The following is a 27,174-nucleotide window of genomic DNA, read 5'->3' on the forward strand; positions in this document are numbered from 1 at the left end:
TCAAATATGCGATATCTAAACTGCAGATGTTGTTTTAAATGACGCCTACTCGCGAAATATAATCTACTCAGCACAAATAAGTATCATCTGTCTCATTCGATTATAATCTAATTAAATAATTATATAAATATGAGTAACCGTTGTTTTTCTTTTATTGTTGCTCCATTATTGTTATATATAAATACTAGTAAGTGTGTCTTGAACATAATATACCTACTTCCAATACTATATATAAATTTACTTTGAATAAACAAATTTTAATCAGTAAATATTTAAAAGTGTTAACCTTAGAATAGATAATTTAATCGCACAATATATAAACTGATCGTTGTGTTTGTGTGTATAACAAAAATTAGACGAATATAATAAATATTAAGAAAGAAAACGCTATAGAGATATATGTGTAGTCTACACATTTGATCATCGACCATCGACCATTGACCATCGACGCTATTTCTCTCTTCGGAACTGGAAATTCAAGGCCTCTGGGTTCGAGGTGCAGACTGCACAAACACTGGCAACGTTGCAGTGATTTAACGGTAGTAGTATCACTAGTGTACAGTGTACACCCTACTCTGACAAAATGACTCTGTAGTAGTGAAGTAGCAGAGCAAGGTCGGTTATATTTGAGAAAACACCGGCCGCTCTTTAGTACTACGCGCCTTCCCGAGCTAGCCACTCGCAAATCTCTTTGCACAAGAAATGATAATATCGTTGGCACGTAAAGCGATAACAGTACGAATTTCCGCTCTTATCTATACCTTTCTCTCTTTTTTTCTATTTATTTTTTTTCTCTCTCTCTTTCTTTCTTCATTAATTTTCATTTTTTCTTTTTTTTTAATTTCTCAATTATTTCCGCTGCTGTTACAGTAAACATCACCGGCTTTCAGGTTTGAAGCGTGCCGCGAGTACGGTTTCGATCCTGCGCTCTTCGCTTTTTCGAGGCGTTCGATCAAGCTACGAGAGCACTTCCATTTTGACAGTACGTCAGCAAGATCGCGTGGAACACGCGGAACAACTGCGTGCCTATTTCTGTTGGCTATACGGAAGACGTACTGTTCTCGTGTTAGGACGAGCGTGCAGAAGATAATACGTGTCTGTGCGGTATTTTACACGTGAAGTTCTCTTACGAATACAACGTGAGTGCAACGCATCATGGCGATGGAATTAAGGTAAATGCGCGGAGAATCCGCACACACGTGCTCCGATGTGTGCGGTAAACACTCTTCACAAAACGTTCCTCTCTTTTGTGCATTTTACCATAATCATTCATGAGGACCAGAACATCCACGTAGATGATTCGGATTCAATCATCTCAACCGTCCAAATCTTTTTCAATTAGTTTACACCGAACACTTGATATCAACTATTATATCCGTATTAAATCGTTTGATATTGGCACTATAAATGCCCGTGTATTAGAATGGTACTCGAGAACAGCGTCTATCAAACCAAGCTGATACCCGTATCAAGAGTTTCTACGGTGTAAACTAACAATAAGTCATATAATGATAACATAATAGGCAAAAATAGATGCATTATTTTATCACGCGTTCTCTGCAAGCTTGCACAATATGTACTTAATCAGAAGCATGTATTCTAATTTTGAGTATGTTTAACAAATCTCAATAGAAAAAAAATTAATGTATCTAACAAATGTCTATGTACAAACATTTTTAAAATATAATTTTAGTGGTAGAAAAATATAAAATTATAGATTCAAAATTTTTACATGTCTTTCTCCTCATTCCCCCCTTCAAAAAAAAAAGAAATCAAAGTTATACATCTCGGTGCTTTCGGTTTAGTTTGAAACCGTGAATAACCAATTTCATTTTTTGGTTTGTAATATTTATAAGTTGTCGTACATACTGAATAATATTTAAATATTAAAATGTTAAATATTAAAAAATCGTTGCACAAAGTGCGTTGTTAAAATTGCATATTATAATTACCGAGTAATTCGGAATTCCATTGCAAATTGTAAGTTCTCGGTGAACAGTAGGCAATTTATGTCGAAAATTCGACGTAAACATATTCGCTTGTGGATTCGCGCGAGCTCAAGAGAAATACGAGTTTCTCCAATCCAATGCCGGTTCTGTTACACGAGACAGTGGTGCCCAACTGTTTCGAAGCTGCAAAGTTCCCGGCATCATTAGCTCGCAACTTAAAACATGCCCCTGATTGATTGCACATTGTGCATGTTTGCAGAGAGCGCGTGATAGAAGTTGTTTCATTCATCAGAAGGAAACTGACATCGAACTCTAATATAATGTAGTTTCCGTGATATTATTTTTTTAATTTTCTCGCAAACTCTTGGCAGAATCACTTTAAAGCTTATCAAATAGATATCCGTTGTTTTGTAAATCATATTCGATATATTCCATAATGTAAGATATTGATAAAAAGCAATCTATAAAAGTTGCGTTATTGCAGATAATAATTTTACAAATCTAGAAAGAAAGAGAGAATATTTTTTCCCCTCTTTTCCTCTTTATAAACACATATTTAAATGTCTCAATTTATATATTAGAAATTTTGTTCAAGCAACACATTGATCAAATCTTATACTCGCGTTTCTATTTTAATTAAAAGAAATATTAGTTATTAATAAAATCAGTTATCAACTTAGCATATCAATATATTGCTACAATTTTTGTCAATATATATCTACATTACATCTAGATTATCAATATTTAAATATCTATTAAACACATATCTAGATTTACATCTTTAATTTGATAACACTGAGATAATTTGATAAAATTGAGACAAACAATACTTTTAATCCTATTAAAAATACTTTAATATTATATTTTATGAGATATGTATATATTATGGATCATAAAAACACACATATATGTCTTGTCGACTTCGAATCGATTTCATCGTGTGTAGCTCCGAAAGTTGGTTGTTCGGACATGATGCTACGCTGATTAACATGTAGTTAAACTGTAGTTAACCTGTTAAATACTTGTTAAACTTGTTATCCATCTCATTGAAATTAATTATTGTAGCAATATATATCAATACTATTAATGTTAGAGAATAGAAAGTACACTTCATCACTTGGCTGCAGTTTGTCAAAAAATATTTCGAAATATTTTGATTGTACGAAAACTGTAAAACGAATTTAAGAAGATTTCAGATAAGATGTTTAGAAATATATCAAAAATATATTTGGGTAAAAATTTCAAAGACAAAATATATGTTGTTAAAAGTAAAGCGCGCAAGCTCTTCTAAAATATCTTTTATATAAATAGACTAAAATATCTTTTTTATAAATAGACGAGAGAAGTAATTTTCTTTTTAATTACATTTCCAGTGTATAATGAATGAAAGCATTATGACAATTTAAATCTAGACTTCATTACAGAAAATTTATAAAAAGGAATCAGATGATTCCGATAGACAATTCAAAAGGATATGACAGAATTGTGTAAGCGCGATATCTCATTGTCAGTAACAAGAATGTCATCCGAATTCTTATGTATTTCAACGATAACAAGGGTGTTATTACGCGACGCTTTGCGCGAGACCGGTCATATTTTATACATCTTTAAGAACTCAGACTTATGACTTATACATATATATATATATATACAAGTGCAGAAATATAGGTAATAACATTGTGTCACGATAAAGGCTTGCGTTACATTATTCATCGAGATGTCTTGTGCCGCACGAAACAGCAGTCATAATTTCTAAAGATTGCTCGTGCACCTTTCCTTCTTCGCTCTTTAAAGCCATTGTCAGATTCGATGTGTGCCAGACATAGATATAGATAGCAGTAAATTATTAGCGCATCATGCATAAACCGCACGAAGCGATCCTGTGGAAACACCTGATGCAGCAATGGCCGTAGATCTACAAAGACTTCATTATCATCGCGTGATATATATACACGCGCCCTCGAGATCGCGCGGAAAGCATTATTGTCTGCTGGATTATGTTCGCGATCGATCGACGTTCGATTTATCACGGTCGCGCGCGCGATATCATGTGTACTCTTGAGATTTATTATCTTCCATAGAATTCAACGTTATTGTGCCCGAATTGTGACTAGTCAGCGTTGACTGGGTTGATTTCGCGAGAGGAAAAATCTGTTAACGCCCGCGTTAAAAGGAAATGTATAGGAGTATAGAGAAACTATCGTACGCGATTAAAACCAGATTTGCGTCAATTGCTAGCATTGAAAAAAAAGAAATAGTCGAGTTTGATATAGAATTTTCTAATTAAGTCGCACGTCTTCCGATTGCGATATTAAATCTCGCGTAAATCTAATCGCTGATTTCAATCAACAAAACACTTCACAATCATGAAAATCGTTAGAGATATATACCACAGCTCAGGATAAACATAAACATTACTGACATGACCGAGTCTAATTGATTGACCTTGCTAATTTTATATCAAATCGATATACAAGATTTTGAAGAACATTTTGAAAGCAGTTACAACTGACTGATTCTATACTATTCTGGGAATTACTCTCTACAAAATATACTTTTATTCATTTTTGCATTCAGCATATTTTCTACACATTTGTAATATTTTTTTCTGTTATATAAAAAGAATTGTTGTGGTATTACGATTATGTAGTCTTTTTATATAATTATATAATTATTTTGTATAGTTTATATATAATTATATAGAATATTAATTTAATTTAATTATATAGTATACCTATATAGTATGTTTTACATAGCTATATAATTTCTTGCACGAAATATGGACGCTTGCAATATTGACAAATCCTCATTTTTACACATGTATATATATATATACATACATTCATACATTATTCAAAAATATATTTACATAGACACACTAGTAATGAAACAACAGCATAAAACATATCATTTTTTATCGCATTGTATGGATATTATTTATGTAAATGCTATTTTAATATTTTGAACAGCAGTTTTCGAATATTTACTTTCTAGTAATTTAGCAATGACGACTGCTGTGTGATAAGCCATACTATATAGATACGTATTGTAAAGTTAAGATAATGCAAATATATTCCACGTAGAAGGTACCGCCGACGGTCTTATCTAATGGTTATGCGCTGCCCGACTGAGAAATATTCTGTTTTCCAAGACCCACATTTAACGATTCACTTTTAATTTAGCGCTAAAAGCTGAAGATAACTCCCGCTATTTATGAGTGTCGTTGACGATAAGGATGCCATATTTTTTATGAAATAATTATATAATTACAGTATGATATACACATGTATAAATTTATTTTCTAATAAAATATTGCGATATCTAAATGTAAAATCAAATAAAGTATAATTGGGAGCAACTTGAAAAATAATTAAATGTTTTTGCTTATGTTTAATTTAACACATTATTTTTTTATATACAATAATAAAGTAGAACAAAAACAAAATAAAAATGATAGTTTCTAGCCTTGAAATTATTGAAATTATTGAAATTATTGAAATTATTGAAATAAAAATGATAATTATAGCGCAAACAACATTTCGATTAATTTATATTTTTTAATCTAATTTTTTAACCAATTAAATATGTCTTATTTTTATTTAAATATTCGTCATTAAAATAAACTATAAAAAAATAAGTATTGATATGACTACTCGTGTCTTTTAAACATAATAAAGTTATTTTTCTGCGTTTTCTTGTAAAGTTCTGTTGTGTATTGCGTAAAAAAGAAATTCGAGGAAATCTTATCGTAAAAGAGAAAAGATTCTCCAAGTTGCTGATGCCAGAGCTATTGAAATCCTATTGTGCCATACTATACAGATGATAGTATCGATCGTTCGAAAATAACATAGTATAATCAGCAAAGATTATCTATACCTGCATGCATGAAACAAGTCATAATCGTTTCTTTAGTTATCGATTTGAGTTTATTGGTCAAATAATGATTTTACACAAAAATGAAATATTCAACGTCCGTCTAATACGAAATATATGCAAAAGAATCTCAGTTTTATCTTAAATTTAATGTACGCTTTTATTCACTAATTCGTTATAAAACATATGTTACGTTGCGTGTGACTTAATTTTTTTAAATAAGCGAATACACTGTCTATTTTCCTATTCGATTTTACTGCGAAATTAATGCAAAATTGCAATATGCAAAGAGCAAAGAGAGAGATGAACTTATACATAAATATTCCTACAGCAAGAATCAAACTCTATGCAAGTATTCGTTCCATAGATATATGTTGCAGGATATATCAAAATAAAAATATAGAAACTTTATGCTTTCCTCTGTTTGCGATTTATAGAAATTTTACAGATAATTTTGCTAAATGAAAAGTATGCAAAATATAAAAATAACGCTTGATTATTTAATCATTTTTTATATCAACAATTCAAAACATATTTCGTTTGTATTTTTTTATAAAAATTCAATATTTAAATCTTTAACAGAAAATGCGAACAAAAAAAATAGAATATTCTACAAGAATCTTTCGATCAAAATACCTGCGCTTCCATTAGACTCGCGCGTCTCCATAATAAAGACTCTGCGTGGTGTTGCCACCTGACGGCGAAACTCAACTTCATAGGCAAAATGAATCGAGCCTGGCGAGGCGCCTCGCCACATCTCTCTCTTTCTACCCTTTCCATTAGACTCGAGCGTCCCATGCATTCACCACGCTGCATGTCTCGCGTGAGACTGATCCCTACCACTGATCGCAATACTCTGCGCAGCGGTGTCGCTAACTGATGGCAAAATCTAACTTCACATCTAAGAATGAAGGCAAGCGTCGAGAGTGCCAAGTGCCGAGCTACAGACCACAGTATGTGGCCGAGCCCGGCGAAGACCACTTCGTCTGACTAGACCCAAAATCTCTTTCTTTTCTTTTTAAGAGAGTACCAAATGCTAGAATATATATATATATATATATATATATATATATAGTCTATACTCTTCGAGTGTACAATTTCAATTAGACATTTATTAAACAATAAAATTAAAGTATTTGAAGTATTTTTCATTTCATACAAACATATATTCATCATTATTCAAATCATATCAGTGCGCCGTCATTTTAGCAGATTTTAGCTTATAATGAATTATGATTATTAAATCAATATCATATCATTTTTTTCATATCATATCATCTTTTTTTTTTATATTTTTTAACAAGGATCTTTATTTGAATTTATTTGAATTCTGTTGTAATTATGTTAATTTGAATGGGTATATACGTAATGTTTTTGTTAATGAATTAATTATTTTGCTCTCGGATTTAATCGGATTTATCAATAATAATTAGCGGCGTGTCCAGATAACAAGCATAATGATTCATTTCAGATGGATGCCGTGTCAGCTGAAAGTTGAAACGAATTTGTGCAGCGGCGATTATGATGGCATTATTCTGGTGTCAGGAAATGCTCCTGGAACCGACGAGCCGGAACCCTTCAAAACCGTCCTTTACGCTGCTGCCCAGATCGATGCCGCACTGGGCGTGATCGGCGCGGTTTTGCCCATCAATTTGCTCGCAAAAAGGCTCATTTACAGTCCAACGGGTCCGCTTAACATGGATTATCACGATGTGCGGAGCTTCGCAGAGGCTGCCACGAAGGGAATAAAGCGGTAATTCCTTTGTGTGATCTCCCACACGCTTTTCTTTCTCTTTATTCTTCCTTTTTAATGCGATCAGTAACAAAAGCGTCGCAGTCGTAGGAAAGTACTTTATGTATATGTTATCGGCATATCGTTTCAAATATGGCTTCGTGATATATCAAATGGAAATAAGCAATAAACGGTGAGATTTTCTGAATATATATACAGAAAAAAAGAATATATAATGTCGTAGCAAAAATCATTATCATATTATTTTGCATATTTGAAATAAAAGTAATTAAATTTTGTTATCGTAAATAAAATTATTTGATATTAGAGAAAAAAATCTTATGTTATACTAAATTAATAATAAAATAGAAAATTTTTACATATATGTATATTTGGTAGAAATGTACTTTATTGTGAAGTATACTTTGTAGTAAATTTAATTTAATTTGTTGCAAAATAGTTTATTTATAATCAAATGCATTTTGTTTTTGCAGCGAAACAGTTAGCTTTGATTGGAATAAATATAATTTCGTTATTGTAGCGAAATAATATACATATATATAACAAAACTATTCTTTCAACAAGTAAAATTATTTATATTTTTAAAACAAATTTTTTTCGTATATAAAAATTGACAATATTGCTACGACAGCATAAAATATGTTATGCCAGAAAATAAAAGAAAATTCGTCGAGTTTCTCTATAAAGGAGTAATTCTTTTATTAATCACTTTTATTTAAAATATATGCAATAATAATGATTTTTTACTATGACATTAAACTCTTTTGTGTCTATATTCAGAAAGTCTCACAGTTTATTACTTATTTTTATATTCAATATATATTTTTACTTTATAAAAAATTCTATTATATAAACATTGACGATAAATGCAAGATTAAGCTTGGTGCTTGCATTTATTATTTATGCGAAGTATTGTGTTATTATGAATAACCTAAACTTCAGACTTTATAAGTCTCTAGCGGTTCTTGGTAATCGCCATTACCAGACTGGGAATTGCCTCTTAATTCAACGCTTTATATGCTGTCGGCGAATTAAATCGTGGTTACCGACGCCGCTGGATAAGTCCCGGTTATCTGTCGTTTCGTAGGAAGATGGTAATATTATACAAGCGACGGACAAAGGAAACGACAATATAATGACACGATGCTATTAAACTAATGCCGCGCAATATAGCAATAATGATTGTTTTTTATCTCGACGATTTCAACGAAATTTCTATCTCCATATCAATTTTTCGTGATATAGGCACGTTTTAATATTTATTGACTACAAAAAAATAGCCGCGTCAAGTTATTGAATATTTTTATTAAAGATCAATAAAATATACTCGTTGATTTTCGGTAAAATCTTGTAAGTGAAAATGTTATTGCTTTAATCAGTGAATTTTTTATTTACAGTGTAAGAGAGAGAATATTCTAACAATAATTTTTAATATCTGTGATATTTCTAATAAGCATTCTTCAGCTCAGAAACATTTTGCGAAATTCGCAGCAATATCGCAACGCGTAGATTCCAATGTTTTTCGCGTATATTTGAACTCAGCGAGCACGTGCAGGAAATGATGTTATATCTACGTTTTCGATCATTTACAGAGATCTGAAAAATGCCAAATTTTTTCCCCCGAATTCGTTTTAATTAATCGTAATCAATAGTAATTAATCAAAGGCCCTTGATTGCATGTTTACAATTTTGAACATCTTCGTACCCGCATACCGTTGCATTCGCGCATTCGAGTTTTCACTGTCACGATATGATGGTCTTGCAACGAAACGAGTCGCGAACTGACAGTGTTTTGTGTACTCGAATAGCTGCATAGAGGAAACGCAATGATGCGCGAACGAAATTCCGCGCGAGCCATATGCCTGTTCGTTCTCTGAAATTCGATTGAAAAATGAAATTCCCGTCTGTTTGCCGCAACTGCTTTTTTTCGCGCGAAACAGTAGCAACGTCAACGAGAGATTGGCGTGGAGAACGTTCCATTTTAGATGAGAAAAATCGGAGATCGTACCTCGTAATGCTTTGCAATGTTGAAATATATTTCGCTTTAGTAATAAAAAGTGTTCTATCTAGATCGATGAATGTATTGCATTCAACGCGGGTAATAAAAATGGCATTAGAAATATCTGATGATCGATAACGTTTAAAGTATATATAATTGATAATAATATAATATAAATAATAAAATTTGTATACATATATATGATTAAAAATAAATAAGAGAAAATGTATTTAAAAAATTATAAAAATAGATTCTATTAAAAGATTAATTCAATATATAAAGATTCGGCATCTATTTTTTTTCTATTACTACATATTTGAATCTAGTGCAATAGAATTTCTAATAGAGTGCATAAAGTAACTGTTCGAGTCTATATCATTATTTAAAAGTACAATTTGCTTGCTTTTTATGAGAGTTATTTTTCTCCCTCTTTGTGTGAGATGCTTATTAATATTCTACAGACGAAGACAGCCACGGTCTACGATTTGTATCGTCTGTATCTTAATTGTTACCAATGTTTCTTGCAAAATTGTTATCACACTCCGTTACACACCTGAGCAATAATGCGGTATTTGTAATCCTTTTGAAATCCCGGAATAATAATGACTCACGATTCTACGCGACATTAATATCAAACTCAGAAGTGCTCTGTTAAATCGAGAACAGAACGAGAGATTCGAGAACCGCTTTCGAGAAACGACAGTTTCTCGAAATTCTAAAGTACGAGCAACGCGCGCATCGAGAATATAACGAAGTTTAAATATGATAAAGCGATGCTTTAAAGATAGATTAATAGTTCGTGATACTCCGAAGCGAGAGATTCTCAATTACGCGGCTGCGTTTGTGTTACAAGCAGACAAGACGAAAATTGGACACGAAGTGAGCGAAAATGGCTATTCGTATCTCGAGGATACTCAATGAGAGAACCGCACCTTTCCCCAGAGAAAACCCATTTCTTTTTTCCCTTTTTGCATGGACGTTCGTTCCCCGGGTAGTTCCCACCCTCCCCTGCCGGTTTTATGATATCAATATTATTGCGTAGATCCACGATAGCCGCTGACGATCGCTGAACATTGACGATATATCCACATCATAATTACGGTCAGATTCCTCTCAAGTGTATGAATGCCTTTCAACCCCTAAATTCCGTCTCTAGGGTATCTCTCGATCCTTCACTGGATTCTTAGATTGGCATCCTTCCGTTTATCTGTCTGTCAGCAGAAAGAGGCTCTTGACCGTTTGATTCTTCCGTCGACATTCCCTTAATTCTTTTAATGAATGATAGATAGATCTATCGACTCATGACAAATAGAAAATAATTCTTATGTCACAGAGTTCCATCTTATATCCGTATAATAATAATAATTTTGGATTATTGAGTCAGATTAAAATTAATAACTTTAATTCAAATTCTATTTTTTTATATGATCAAATATTTTTATGATACGACGGTATAATTTATATTAATATCAGTTTGATTGGTTTCATAATTTTTTTTTGCATTTATCAGAACTTTGCAAGCTGGTGTGAAGCGTCCTTTATTAGTGCTGCTGCCGGATGACCGTTTTGAGAACGTTGAGCTGGTCACGCTTCTTGGCGCTCTCGAGGCTCTCTACGTGGTAAGTTCCATACCGCGAATTATTAATCATAATACTAACGCGTTGAAATAATATTATAACGAATAAATCATATCACATTTCAAGATCTTTTTATATCCATGAACTAATTCAAATAATTTCAATTTCGATAGATGGGATAAGATCACAATCGCACGCAAATGCGTGTAAAAATCTATGATAAAGTCGATAAATAAATTTAATTTTATTGAAACATTATTGCACCTAGAGAGATATATTTATACAAAAGATCATAATTATTTCATTTGATTTAATTTAGCTAAAAATAATAGCCACAGATTTCTACAAGAGTAGTTGAATAAATGGCAAAGCGTGAGTCGGAAAATTTCTAATTGTCATATATAAATTATTACAGAAAAGAGAATCAGATATGAAAAAAAGAGAAATCAGTAAATCACTGGTCAAAGTCGAGAGAATCGATAAGCGAATGTTACTCGATTGTGCCAATATATATCCGCTTAAGGCATTTCGCAGATAGTTGGTACAGTTGTGGTTACACAAGAGCCGTTTAAACCAATCAAACGGATACAGTACAGCTTTGTGCGCACTTACGTCGACGGAATAGGAAGCCTGTTGTAGTTGTATTTGGAAGGAATTCACCTCCGTGTTTTAGCCGAGTTTGGTGCGCTGTGGTCTGATTGGTTTTGAGGGGGAAGGGAAGAGTTGCTCACCATATTCTAACTCTACTAAATCCATCCACCTTGTCTCTATAAACTAAATTGCTGCTGTGATCTCAATCCATAACTAATGACGTAATTGCGCGGGCCGCGTGACGCAGTTCAACTAAATCCGCGATATTTTGCGGAAACGCGAATTAATTCTACCCCATTAATGTCCGATCATTCCAATAAGATCTTCGTTCGCAAATGGCCGCGTCATTATCCTGAACCTTTGCCCGGATATTCATTATTTAACGATTACGAGAAACCGGGATATATATCCCGCAGTAATTAGCAAACGTGCCGCAATAAGGATTAGTACAAGTATCCGTGCATCATAATCTGCGCATCGAACGCAATTATTACGATCGAACGAGCGTTCAATCTCCGGCTGATTAAGCGAATAGAGAATCACTCGGCGAATTCTCGATTGGAGGAATTCGAGCTCTCGATAGAGCTCATTTTTCTCGGATAAGAACGTATGTACGTGACGGCGACAAAGAGCCATCACGACAATACGCGCCAAACAACAACGGCGTCTACAGCACCGACCGAAAATAAGACTATAGACCCCTAGCCTCCGATCCTAAACGGGGTCTCGTTCAACGACATCTTGAATAAACGATCGCCCGATGATAGATACCGACGGCGAAGAGCGCGGTCAACACGGTCATCAAACAACACCTGCCACCGACAGCCATCGGGCGCAAGCTGTGCTTGATGGATAAGTGTGCGGCGTGTCTTACGGAGGATATCAGGTTGCCCAACTCGATTGCAAGCTCCATTTGTTCATTAACCTCAGCGCCGCCATGGTTAATTACAATCGGGCGATAGTATCCGCGTTATTATGCGAACTTCCAAGTCGGAAGTTATCCAGTACGGGTATATACGCGGCGCAATCGATTTGCGGATCCTATTAGTAATCGCTTTACCAGCGCGAGCCGTCCGATCGATCGCCTCGCATGCGTATGCTCGGTGACTGAGCATACTTAATTGGATACAACCATTGAAAGAGTCCTTCCATTGAAAACATTGCAAATGTCAAATGTCATACATGACGGCAAAGAGAAACTTTTTCTGCCAAATGCAGACAAATAGTCATTAATAATTAGAGAATTTTTATGTAATGCAGTTTTTTTGCAGCAAAAATATATTATTATTATCATATTAATCGTGTTTTTTACATTTGCAGTATTATTCCAAAAAATTATTTTCTTTTCGCGCCGTTGTAATTTTACGAAGTAGAATAATAGAATATTAGACTAACAGTGCAAGAAATAGTGTGTTGTTGACACTAGCAGATCCTGACGGCGATAATGGGGGGGGGAGGGGGGAGAAGGTTGCAAAATTATTTTATTTAATATTTTTGATTTCATGATTAGCTTTTATTCCAGGATCAATGACGTCGATAGCTCTTTAATGTTTGTTTTTCTTTATTTATATTTTTTAAACAAATTCAGCAAAACTGTTTCTTTTAATTTGCAGGGGGGGGGGTTAACCCCCCCCCCCCCCCAGGATCCGCCAGTGTATATATGTATATATATATTATATAGATATAAAGAATTTCTCGCCTAATTATTTTCATGCAACGAAATTATCTCATCATTTCGTCCTATGTCTGACTTAATCTACACTTAATTCCTTGAATGCGTAATGAGTATAATTTCCAGTGTATCTTATACATACATATTGTATATATTATATAGATATAAAGAATTTCGCCTAATTATTTCCGTGCAACGAAATTATCTTATTATTTCGTCCTATGTCTGACTTAATCTAAACTTAACTCCTTGAATGCGTAATGAGTATAATTTCCAGTGTATCTTATACATGCATATTGTATATATTATATATGTAGATATAAAGAATTTCGCCTAATTATTTTCGTGCAACGAAATTATCTCATTATTTCGTCCTATGTCTGACTTAATCTAAACTTAACTCCTTGAATGCGTAATAAGTATAATTTCCAGTGTATCTTATACATGCATATTGTATATATTATATATGTAGATATAAAGAATTTCGCCTAATTATTTTCGTGCAATGAAATTATCTCATTATTTCGTCCTATGTCTGACTTAATCTAAACTTAACTCCTTGAATGCGTAATGAGTATAATTTACAGTGTATCTTATACTTTTATATATATATATATATATATATATATAAAATATACAATATGTATGTATAAGATACACTGTAAATTATACTCATTACTCATTCAAGGAGTTAAGTTTAGATTAAGTCAGACATAGGACAAAATGATGAGATAATTTTGTTGTACAAAAATAATTAGGCAAAATTCTTTATATATATATAATATATACAATATGTATGTATAAGATACACTGTAAATTATACTCATTACGCATTCAAGGAGTTAAGTTTAGATTAAGTCAGACATAGGACGAAATGATGAGATAATTTCGTTGCACGAAAATAATTAGGCGAAATTCTTTATATCTATATAATATATATACAATATGTATGTATAAGATAGACTGTAAATTATACTCATTACGTATTCAAGGAATTAAGTTTAGATTAAGTCAGACATAGGACGAAATGATGAGATAATTTTGTTGTACGAAAATAATTAGGCGAAATTCTTTGTATCTATATAATATATATTATATAGATATAATATATATTATATATATTATATAGATATATAAAGAATTTCACCTAATTATTTTCGTGCAATGAAATTATCTCATCATTTCGTTCTATGTCTGACTTAATCAAACTTAACTCCTTGAATGCGTAATGAGTATAATTTACAGTCTATCTTATACTTATATACATACACTAGCGGATCCTGACGTCGATAGCTCTTTAATGTTTGTTTTTCTTTATTTATATTTTTTAACCAAATTCAGCAAAACTGTTTCTTTTAATTTGCAGGGGGGGGGTTAAACCCCCCCCCAGGATCCGCGAGTGTATATATGTATATATATATTATATAGATATAAAGAATTTCTCGCCTAATTATTTTCATGCAACGAAATTATCTCATCATTTCGTCCTATGTCTGACTTAATCTACACTTAATTCCTTGAATGCGTAATGAGTATAATTTCCAGTGTATCTTATACATACATATTGTATATATTATATAGATATAAAGAATTTCGCCTAATTATTTTCGTGCAACGAAATTATCTCATCATTTCGTCCTATGTCTGACTTAATCTAAACTTAACTCCTTGAATGCGTAATGAGTATAATTTACAGTGTATCTTATACTTTTATATATATATATTTTATATATATATTATATCTTCTTTATATCTATATAATATATAGGTACAATATGTATGTATAAGATACACTGTAAATTATACTCATTACGCATTCAAGGAATTAAGTTTAGATTAAGTCAGACATAGGATGAAATGATGAGATAATTTCATGCACGAAAATAATTAGGCGAAATTCTTTATATATATATATATATATATATATATATATAATATATACAATATGTACGTATAAGATACACTGGAAATTATACTCATTATGCATTCAAGGAGTGAAGTTTAGATTAAGTCAGACATACGACGAAATGAGATAATTTCGTTGCACAAAAATAATTAGGCGAAATTCTTTCTATCTATATAATATATACAATATGTATGTATAAGATACACTGTAAATTATACTCATTACACATTCAAGGAATTAAGTATAGATTAAGTCAGACATAGGACGAAATGATGAGATAATTTTGTTGTACGAAAATAATTAGGCGAAATTCTTTGTATCTATATAATATATATTATATAAATATAATATATATTATATAAATATAATATATATTATATATATATATATATATATATATATATTATATAGATACAAAGAATTTCACCTAATTATTTTCGTGCAATGAAATTATCTCATTATTTCGTCCTATGTCTGACTTAATCTATACTTAACTCCTTGAATGCCTAATGAGTATAATTTACAGTGTATCTTATACTTATATATATACACTAGCGGATCCTGACGTCGATAGCTCTTTAATGTTTGTTTTTCTTTATTTATATTTTTTAAACAAATTCAGCAAAACTGTTTCTTTTAATTTGCAGGGGGGGGGGTTAAACCCCCCCCCCCCAGGATCGGCCAGTGGTTGTTGATATACAAATTTTTGTTTTGAACGAACCACTCTTTCGTTCAAACTATAATTTCCAATGGCACGCAATACATGTATAAGTAAACGTTAATATAATATTGATTTATTCGACATAAAACACAAAAATAGCTATATATCAGAATAAAGGCAATATCTCTAGTCACCCCTTTTTGTCGAAGATCAAAGATAACGAAGGAGCGATATCTTTGAACGGATATAGAAACGGTAGTCGGAAAAGAAAGATCTTGCTTGTGATGTTTAGATTATACGAAACACAAGAAATCTTTTATTTTATATTATGAAAAAGACAAATCTTTTTTAAAATTACACGAGAGAGAGAGAGAGAGAGAGAGAGAGAGAGAGAGAGAGAGAGAGAGAAAAGAGAAAAAAATATAAATTTAATTTATTTTATATTTAGTCATTTAAATGTGATTATTTCTTATGTATAATTAAATATTAAAATTATTTATTATAAATATATATTTTATACTTTCATAAATATTATTATATTTATGTACAGTATTTTTAACTTTTCATTAATTCCTTAGATAGAATGTATGACATAGAAATTATATATAATAGTTAATTAAAATTGAAAATTATTAGAATTATTTTGACGCGTGCTGCAATGTGCTTTAAAAAAATATATAATCCATGTGCAATATGTCTACGTATATTTCTTGAAGTTAAACTAATTTAATTTATTGATAATTTGATATTACGTCAGTCAAATTTTGAATAAAACATTTTACATATTGATATTTAAATATTGAAGTTTGATGCGATATTTATTGTTTCGAGAAATAATGACAACAATAATGTGCCAATAGTATTATCAATATTATTGCGTGTGACACATATCACTAATTAATTGGACAAATCACACAAACGATAATCACAAAATTACCGGTAATTTAATTTAATACTGTGTATGTACACTTTATTTCTATCTTCGGCTTAAAACTCGTTTCATTGATATCGAATCGATCTATGACGCCTCTATACCGTATCCACTCTATTATCCAGAATCGATTTCTTCCTAGGCATTAGTTAACGCGCGGTAAGCCTTATCTATTCTCGTAACTCGTTGTCCGTATATAATGGGCATTCTTGTCTCCTAAGTTCAAGGACCAAAACTTTAAGTTCGGACCACCGAGAGAGGAGCAATCGGTCGGTGGAGGACGAGGTTTGTTTGTGGGCGGTGGCGGATAGTAGCAAGGGGTTAGAAGGACGCGGCGGAGGTAAGCCGAGTACTCTGCCCTATCAAGAGTAGCAAATGCTTGGCGTTCCTGAATCCTGGCGGCCGGTGAGGCGACCTAATTAGCGAAATACTCGGGCCTTCCTTCTCTCCCTCTCCCTTTCCCTCCCTGTCTCCGTCGCCTCAGCTTCCGACCGCTCTCTCAGCCCGCGGCACAGTTACGTTGTCGGTACCGAGCTCCTACGCTTCTTTCCTGATAGTTTCCTATCCTCTCTGTATGACCCCCTTGCCTCGCTCGTTCCTGCCATCCGACACAAATACGGGGCATCGTTTTCCAAATACCGAAAGCATCCTCGGAATTTCTGTGCCGCGTAATCGGAACATCGCGCCGCGCCGTCGCGAACGCTGCATGGATCTCTTTCTCTCTCTTTTTCTCTTACTCGTAGTTTTTTTATTTTTTTTTATTTTTTCGATTCTTTCCGCTTGCTCGCAAGCCGCACGAACGCGCGTCAGAGACAACGAAAAAGGTCGCGATAAAACGGCAAGCACGTGTCAGGTCGCGGATTCTTTTTATTGGAAAAAAATTTTGGAAATAATCGTGTAAAAAGAATTAGCCTGGTATATTCCGTTTTTTATTACGTGAAAAAATTATAGGAATATTCTCTTGAATTTTCGGAATTATTATTTGTGAATTATAATTTACATAAATAATTAAACTGCGATTTTTCCACAATAATATATCAACACAAACTACATTTTAAATGCATATTTAAAAATTTTTTAAAAGAAAAAATGTTATATACTTTAAAATGTTGAGTTTTTAAAGCAAAGACGGCTACTTAGATCTTTGCTATTATAGACGTAAAAATCGGCTAGAAAATCTTTCATTCGGTTTATACGTAAGTCCATAAGAGCTATAAGCTTTATTATCTACAAAGTGCTTATCCGATAAGAAGATTATCGTACTTAACGTTTCATGCAGACGAATAAACTTCTCTTTCTTTATTATACTCTATCCAAAAAGAATTAATTAATGTGATATACGCGAATTGCAAATATTTCAAAGTTAAGTCGTATTAATGCATATTAAAAAAACCGATAAACATTATGTAGAACATACTTGATACAAAACATCGCGAGCACGAATTTTCTGTAAACCCTTAAAACTCTTCTAGTAATTTTAATTAAAATTTCAATATAAAAAATTTCTATTATTATTTTTAAAAATGCAACCCTGTTATTTTGTTGTTTGCCGTATCGTTCTTATTCATATTCGTATTTGTATTTATTGTATTGTATTTGTATTGTTTTTGTATGATAATTTTCAACTCGCAATGATATTTTTATAGCCTCTGGAGGTGCGAGAGATATGTCCGGATCGGTGTTACAAAGCGTGTCAACTCGGAGTGTGGAGTCCGATTTGCCCTAAGAAGCTTCAGGGTATCGTGAAACTCGCCTCAGCGCTCGAGAGTGGCAGATACGTCGCAAGGGACATTGGTAAGTTCTATCCTGTTCTGTTCCAGACACATACGTACATATACATATATGTATACGCACACACAATTCGCACAGTACTTTATCGAGTGAGCGGAGCAGGTTTTCCTGTCCGTATGAAGGAAGAGAAGGTGCGCGGGTTTCCGTCGCGAGTTTCCGCTTCTCATGGAAGAAAATAAGCTTAGGAGAAGAAAATCGCCCGCGGCTTTTCACTTGTCCGAGAGAGGTCTTTTGGCTCCCGATTAATCGAGCACAGCCCACCGCTCCTCGTGTTCCGGTGCTTTAAGTTCAGTTGAAATAGCCCCCGGGAATTATTGAGTTTAAAGTTTAAGTAGCCGACGATTTGGAGAACTTAAATGTTCATTTTTAACGTCGTTACGCCCCATGAACAAGGAAAATAGAAAGCTCTCCTTTCCGACAGACAGTTAATAATAATTGACGTTTCTACGATTGCCTTAGCATTTCATAAATGTATCTTATGCGTAACATTTTTGCGGGAATCAAGCATATGTGGTTACCATGAATTTTCATACATATTTCTGTTCAGTTATGTTGAATACAGAACGTATATTCGCTCGCTCTTGCAGTGAAACTAGAAAAGTGGATAATACAATTTCGTAAAGTAAACTCTGATGACCCGACCGTTTCCCGCAGGCTCAGTCGAGTCTGAATCATTCGCATGTACCAGAGTGAAAAATAAATTATACGCGAAACGCGAATTTTTTAACGTTATTGGCGTGAGAGATCGTATAAAGACATTCGCAATTATTAATTTGAAACACATAATACGTCTTTTATACGACTTTATAAATCCGTTAATCTCAGTTAATTTTTCAACAACCTATTGACATTTGCAATTGCGAAATCTATAACAATATTTTCATTCATTATATTTTTCTATCAAAAAACGATAACAAAGGACAAATAATTAAATAACAGTCTTGTGATCTCAATTTGTCAAAGAGTAAAAATAATTATGATACAGCTGATGAGAAATATTGTGTTTTTGTCTGAAAATAATTGGATGGAATGCATTCCTTGTAGAAAGAAAAAGAATTCAATGTTCCATGTTTCAACCCGCATGTGTGTGTGAAACCAGCATATTATTTCGTGGAAGATCATAAATAGTTGAGAATTTTGACTTTATTTTCAATAGTTCTAGAGTTCTTAATAGTTTAAACAAATAGTTCTGGCGATTTGTTTAAACTATCAAGAACTCTAGAACTATTAAAAATAAAACCAGAATTCATTATTTATGAGTCCACAAAATAAAACGCTTCACACACCCCTATTACCTAGAGATGTTATAAAATAAAATTTCTCACTCACCGATACGTGCAATAACGGAGTTGTAGTACACAGCTCATTGATCTGAAAACAAAATATTCAAATTATGTATATATATACATATGTGTGTGTGTGTGTGTATGTGTACTTTTTTTATTTTGCATACCTCGCAGTTGTCCTGCTGTCGCCCGATGCCTCCCTGGGCCTCCTCCTCCTCTCTTGGTCCTTCGTAGCACTCACGACATTCGCGAAAATACGAATAATTATCGCCCGACACTTTACACGACACTCCCGACACGCGAAATTTTACACGGCACTCCCGACGCGCGACACTTTACACGGCACTCCCGACGCAACGCGTGAATCACACTGTGTATCGCAATGCTATCTGTAACAAATAAAATACATACATAATTAGAATAATTTTATTATTTCGCATTATAACATACACAATATAAATATTGTATAAGCTAGAATTAACGATAGATATATATATATTCACGGATCGCAACACATTCGTGCGCGCGAAAACAGATTATTAAATTCCCCAATTTGAACTAAAGAATCAATTAAATAAATATATTAAATATATTATATAAATATTCCCCTGTTTTCATCGAAATAAATTCTATAAAATAACAAAGTATAAGAGTAAGAAATACAAACAGAATGCTTCCTTTGCAATTATTTTGTCAAATTCAAATACTTTATTCCTTTAATATTCAACGATTATATCTTATTTGTATAATATTTATTCATTTTTTATTAAATTTATATCCATTCGTATTCTATTAATATTTAGCGGTATGTTTATCCCCCGTATTAAATTAGGAGGCGCAGATCCCGAAAGAATGGCACCTCCTCGAGTGGAAGAGTATCTGGCAGAGCTGTTTTGCGGCTCAAATGTCACGATGCAAGTGATATCCGATCAAGACACCCTGCTTCAGGAATATCCATTGTTCGCCTGTGTAAATCGCGCTGCCTCGGTGATACCGCGTCACGCTGGTAGAATTATATTTTTGACTTACGAGCCGCCCGCCTGCGTCTTGGAGACGATCATGCTCGTAGGAAAGGGTGTCACTTACGATACCGGTGGTGCCGACATCAAGTGCCAGGGTATCATGGCAGGCATGTCAAGGGACAAATGCGGTGCGGCCGCTTGCCTCGGATTCATGCAGGTGCCGCGTAATATATCATCAAGTTTGTCGTAATACATCACGCCGGAAACGATCGCGTTTCACTTCGCTTCTATTAATAATTAGGTTTTAATAAGTTCTCTACGCGAGAGTTGGAAGATCTTGAAATAATCATCGTTAATTCCTTACGGTAACGTAAAATGCATTAATAGTCTGGTTGCACGCTCTCCCTCCTTTTTCCTCTTTCATATACATATATCACTTGTCATTCTGATATAAAAAAGAATCAAAAATTTTAAGAATAATAATTTTTGACAAATTTAATTATTGGCAAAGTCGCGAGTTAAAATCAAATAATAATGCATGGAAATTTAATTGCGCAAAGATAATTTCATATGTGTACGTATCGAAAAAATATAATTCTTGTTCAATATTGTAGATAGTGAATTTATTGCAACCACCGACAGTGAAAGTCGTCGCCGCTTTGTGTGTGGTAAGAAATAGCGTAGGCGAGAACTGTTATGTCGCCGATGAAGTGATAACGGCAAAATCCGGCGCGAGGGTACGCGTGAACAACACAGACGCCGAGGGCAGGATGGCTATGGCCGATGCTCTGTATCATCTCAAAGAAATGGCCTTGTGTTCAGTGAACCCGCATCTCTTCACAATAGCCACGTTAACAGGCCACGCAATGTTATCTGCGGGCCCAGGATATTCCGTAAGTTGCATTCTCGCTCGTTACATACCTTTAACCGAATTTCAGTAAATGTTAAGATAACACGCGCAGCTGCTCGAATTCCTATCGGTCGGATGACGTATAATATAACCTGCCATGAAATAACGAAGAGAGCGAATAATCTCATTGTGCTACCATCGCGCGCAGTAATAACAAAGCTAGATGTTCGATGCGCGAAGTGGCGGGAATGTATACAGACGGTTACGTATTTGTTGATTCATTGAGGAAAGCTTAATTGGACAGGGTTATAAATGACCTGGATGCAGTGCGCAATTTACCCACGCCTAGCGTTATATCGAATCCCGGACATGATATCAAATGACGTGTGATATGAAAGCATATGACTTCCGGCATAAAAATTATGTTCGTTGTATACGTTAACCATAATTCATCGGTTACTTTATTATCTCTAAAAAAGACACATTCCCCATCTATATTTTCCATATAATTCATACATATATTTATTATTATAGATTGCGATGGATAACGCTGTGGCACGACTGTCTAGTAATGCGGAAAAGCTTCAAGCTTCCGGCGAAACTATGGGCGATCCGTTTGAAATATCACGAATACGTAGAGAGGATTTTTGCACCCATGAAGGATACGCGGAAGGTGACGACATTCGTCAAGCGCTGAGTCAGCCTAGTTCCAAAGTTCCGCGAGGTCATCAAGGACCGGCCGCCTTCCTAATTAAGGCGTCTGGATTAGACAAGGTATCGAATTTTTTTTTTGTTTTTTCAGATTTTAACGTCTTCCTAAATATTATAACATTTCTTAACAATTTATGACTTTTAGCACGGTATTGGATCAGAAAAGCCTCTAAAATACTGTCATCTGGACGTAGCCGGCAGTGCCGGTTGTCTACCCGATCAACCAACCGGTTGCCCGGTTTTAGCATTAGCTAAAGCATTTCTTTTTGACAAAAATGATACTGCTGCGGGCACTAAAAATCCATGATACATTAATACCAATTGCCTTACATATATATTATAATATTTCAAGTAATTAATATTTGAAAGCTTGCGCGTAAAGATCATTAACCGGAGCAAATAACGATTAATCATCTCCGTAAATCCTTGATTCTCAGAGCTTCCATGAGCTGTACAGCATGAGTTTAATATACAAGCGTAAACGATTATACTAACAATAAGATCATTTGCAGTATCAGATTTATCAATAAATATTACAAGTATGTATTTAAGATGATAAAATTTTAGAAGTGGCAATTTTTTCTTCTTTGATAGATAATAATAAAGACAAATTATATTTCGGGAACAGAGTAAAATTGAATATTAATCATTTAATAACTTCTATTTTTTAAAACTTTTCTAGTAATATCGCGGCACTAATGTGCGATTATTTGATAGGTAAAATTTTTTCTCACGCGTTAAAAATATTACATGTAAAATAAGCTGTTATTGCGATAAGTAAAAAATGCGTTTAAAAATATTTTCACATCTCCTGTAAAAATATTTGCATTACGTTATATCGCACCTATTAGTCAAAAACGCCCGTTATTCGCTTGATTCTCCCGAATTAAGTTCAATGAATCTTTTATAAGCGATCGATTTATCGCAGGTACCATGAGCAGGCATTAATGGTAGATTAAGAAGCTTTTCTCCATTACAATGACGTTTAAAGACTCATTTATCCACTTTTGCTCTCCATCTGCCTTTTCCTTTTTCGTAATTTTCTCTTTCTTTCTCTCCCTTTTCCTCTTTCTCTATGTCTCGTTTCCTTTTTCATCCATTTCGTATCGATTTCAGCACGGAGTTTGTAGTTGTACCCCCTTAAAGTACACGCACATCGATTTATACGGACATCTACATCAGCCTGATCTCATCCCGTACAGCGGCAATCCTGTCCTAGCCCTGTCCTATTGTTACCTGATCCAAGGAAAATGTCTGACGCTACGAAACGAGTTTCCCTACGAGATGCAGTACGTCTGCGAGCTCGACTGTAAACCTGTCTGCAAATCGTCTTGCTCGCCCTGCGAAGTTTCATGCGACCCCAGTGGAACGCCCGCCTTCTCCACCGATCGCCAGGATTCTCATTTGCCCGGTCGCGAAACCACCCTGTGAACCGCATCAAGCGCAATCGTATTCACCCGCCCAATCTGCATCGTTGTGTCAAATCTGTCAACCATATAATTCAGAAACGATGTATCACGGAGCGATAAGTCAATCAAATGTCCAAAAAAATGAATTGAACCCTCGCGCTTGACAATACGTCAAGTTATGAGATATTCGTGCGATATGAGAATTTACGAGGATCATTCCTGTGACCTGTGTAACGAATCGTTAATCCCACCATCCATTTTAATTTCAATTTTTACCGCTGTTTTATTCATTTTATAGAATTATGTTATTTCGATGTACAACGTACATTTGTGCGAATAAAATATATATTGCGCATAAAAGTCCTTTTTCACATTCTCTTTGCCAAAAATATTTTACTCAACTAGGATTAATTATATTTTTTTTTTCTGGAAAAACATTAAAATTATTTAAAAGTTGTATTGCAATTATCGAGCGAGAAAAATTTAGTATATCCAAGTATAATCACATCTGCTATCTATAGCCAGTAAATTTGCTGACGTACTAGATATCTAGTATATATGAAGTCAAGAAGATGTATCTACAGTTGGTACACCTGACAGTATTATTAAAGAATGGTTATTAAGATCATATATAATATTAAACTTACTAGCAGTCAGTACATCAATTTAACATTTTCAAATTTTTCAAATTTAACTAATTTTTATATATAAATGTATATTAATTCCTGGAGAAAAATGTGCTATAATCATAGTACTTTTAATTATCTATAATCATAGTACATTTAATAAACAATTAGTTTTCAAATTACAGCTACAGAATTATAAGTAGAGTTAAATTTGATATAATTTTCATGCGTTATAATAAATTTCATCCAATAGCAGTATCTATAAATCTATATTATACTATAGATTTATAATATATCGATGCAAACATAAAAAAATTTATTGCGCATCGAATAATGTTTCTTAGAAATATACTTATATGCATGTTTCGTTATTTTAAGACTTATAAGATTCTCCCTTCGTAAAAAAAACTATTAAACTCTAACATTTAAAAAAATATATACACGCCCAAGATAATTTTTCTCCACGTTAATTGTGGCATTTTTTTTTTTTAATTAATCACGCGTTATACAATTATGAAAATATCGCTAAGAAAATAAAAGAATATTTTTGAAAATTAATAAATTTATGTTTTTCAAATTAAACTATTTTTTTTTTTTTAATTCTATCACTATACATATACATTCATCAATAAATTAAACCGCATTCAACAATTACCGAGTATATTTTATAAGCTTGACGCGAGTAAGCGAATGCCGTGGAAGGGAAACTTAATTACGCTACGTCCTTTCTTAATTAAGAGAAAATGTTTGGCGTATCTCGTAGAGATTACTGCGAGCAAGGCAAACTTCCGTTTGCGTTACCATCGCGTTGGCTTTCTCACGATCAAAAGCCCGATCCAAAACACTATAATGCTGGCATCATTTTGCAAGAAGCTGATGTTATGCCAATTGAATGGATTGATAAAATATAAGTATTTATATAATCTTCATTATCTTGTTAATTAAAGTTTCATCAATCTAACATTACAAACTCAAATTTATATTAATAATTTACATATTAATGCAAAAATTGCCTAATCAAAAAGGTCTTTAAAAAATCGTTATCAGCTCTTGTGATTTATAAAAACACTATATAAGCTGTATCAATTTAACGCTATTATTCCGTAATGTTGCATCTAATGTATAAGTTTGCGATGGAAAAATCGGAATTGTTTTTATTATTTAGTGTTTTCATGTCATTGATTTCAAGTATTGATCATTTAGCAAGTATACACATAAAGATGAGTATATTCATCCGTAAGCAATGTCGAAAACGCGTACCCTCGAGACGAATTGCGGGGGCAGAAGGGAAGAGGGACAGCGCCCAGCTCACAGACAGTAAACATATAGTTGCAGGGGGAGACAGCATTATCAGTGACGCGAGTTGACATTGTTTGAAGAACTTGAAGGCAACGCGACTCGCCGGTTGCAAGGAACGACGTGAAGTTCGCAAGGAGGTAACACATTGGACGGGGGGAATGAAGGGCATAGAGGGGTGAAGGAAGAGAATGAGAGAGGAGGGGGCGGTAGGGGGCAGTGTGGCGGGTTCGACGGCCGGCTGGTGGCCCAGTGACCGGGACCGGTTCCCTCCGCGGTTCCTCCTTCCGCCTTCCTTGCAAACGCACAACTGCATCATCTCGACTCACCTCGCTTCGTCGTCTCTTCCCGCTTTCCCCCGTCTTTCATCCTCTCTTTTTCTCTCTTTTTCCCTCTTTCTCTCTTTCTCTCTTACTCTTTCTCCTCCGTCTGCCAACTCTCCGCTCACCTCTCTTCATGATCCGACCTGATGTGCGCCTTCGCGCGCTTGCTTCTCTCTCGTCTTCTTGTCCGACCAGTCGACCGACCGCTTCTTTATCTCTCTCTTTCTTCTCTCCTTGCCGTCATCCACCTCGTCTTCTCTCTTCTTTCGCACGAAAGCGTTGCCACACGCGCGAAACGGCCCACCGCCTTCTTCGTTCCCCGCTGCTTCACTCCACGACGTCGATACGATGTGATGCTCTTTTCTCGCTCGCACCCCATTCTGCAACTCGCGTTCTCTCAGCAGCAGTTATCTCTTTCCCTCTCTCTCCTTCACTCCTTCTCATCTCGCGAAGCGAGAGGTCATGCCGCGGATTCGCTTCTTCATTCTTCTTCCACTGCCGACGTCTTGTTCTTTCTTCCCTTTTTCTTCATATCTTGTAGTTCGTTCAGTGATCGAGCCGGCAATATTTACAAAAGGACACGTAACTATGTATCCCGTACGAACTACGTGGGCAGTCCGCGGGTGAGAAGGACGGGGTACTCGAAGATGACCAGATATAAACGCCGGCTCCGAATGGAAGCTGCGATATGTATCATATACGTCGCGACACCAAGACAAATTTTTAAATTCAGAATGGGCCTGGTCGGACACCTTAGTCAAGTTGAAAGGAAAAGTAGTTCTATGCAGAAGAAAGAGAAGGAGGGAGAGAGACAGGGAGAAAGAGCCGGAGGGAGCGACCGCGAGGGAAAGAGGAAGAGACGGTGAAAGAGAAGGGAGGGATGGGAGGAAAGGAAGTGAAAGTACCACGAGGCCTGTGTTACCAGCGCATCCGAGATTTCGTGCTACCGTCTTTCTTCCGTCTTTCTCGTCTCTTTCCTTTTCGCCTCCCTCCTCCCCCAACCCCTCT

General features: G+C 34.3%; 2 protein-coding genes across 3 annotated transcripts; both read left to right on the forward strand.

Moving 5' to 3' along the window:
* The first annotated feature begins 625 nt into the window (after positions 1-625).
* Dip-b (Dipeptidase B) lies at positions 626-23,097 on the forward strand. Of its 2 annotated transcripts, none has more exons than XM_083043991.1 (9): positions 626-735; positions 871-1,172; positions 7,294-7,575; positions 11,085-11,193; positions 18,559-18,706; positions 20,822-21,168; positions 21,566-21,844; positions 22,336-22,575; positions 22,658-23,097. In XM_083043991.1, exons 2-9 carry the CDS (start codon positions 1,156-1,158, stop codon positions 22,817-22,819), a joined length of 1,584 nt encoding a protein of 527 aa, XP_082900117.1. In that variant the 5' UTR covers positions 626-735; positions 871-1,155; the 3' UTR covers positions 22,820-23,097. The 2 variants fall into 2 exon arrangements, with proteins under 2 accessions (XP_082900117.1, XP_082900118.1); XM_083043992.1 differs by having other exon boundaries at positions 643-735; positions 891-1,172.
* A 79-nt stretch (positions 23,098-23,176) lies between these two features.
* On the forward strand, positions 23,177-24,279 carry LOC145939571 (uncharacterized). Its single transcript, XM_083043993.1, is given in 2 exon segments — positions 23,177-23,889; positions 23,891-24,279. Coding segments are annotated over 2 exon segments (594 nt in total). The 5' UTR covers positions 23,177-23,490; the 3' UTR covers positions 24,086-24,279.
* Positions 24,280-27,174: the final 2,895 nt, after the last annotated feature.

This window comes from Prenolepis imparis, unplaced genomic scaffold (genome assembly GCF_030444845.1).
Source record: "Prenolepis imparis isolate NDT839.2.m4 unplaced genomic scaffold, iyPreImpa1.0 SCAF_8, whole genome shotgun sequence".
In the NCBI taxonomy this organism is placed as follows: Eukaryota; Metazoa; Arthropoda; class Insecta; order Hymenoptera; family Formicidae; genus Prenolepis; species Prenolepis imparis.

Excerpts from the sequence above, each read along its gene's own strand:
- Dip-b (XM_083043991.1), top strand. Across the intron at positions 21,845-22,335 it reads CTGCGGGCCCAGGATATTCC|ATTGCGATGGATAACGCTGT; the intron begins GTAAGTTGCATT and ends TTATTATTATAG. Across the intron at positions 22,576-22,657 it reads AGGCGTCTGGATTAGACAAG|CACGGTATTGGATCAGAAAA; the intron begins GTATCGAATTTT and ends TATGACTTTTAG.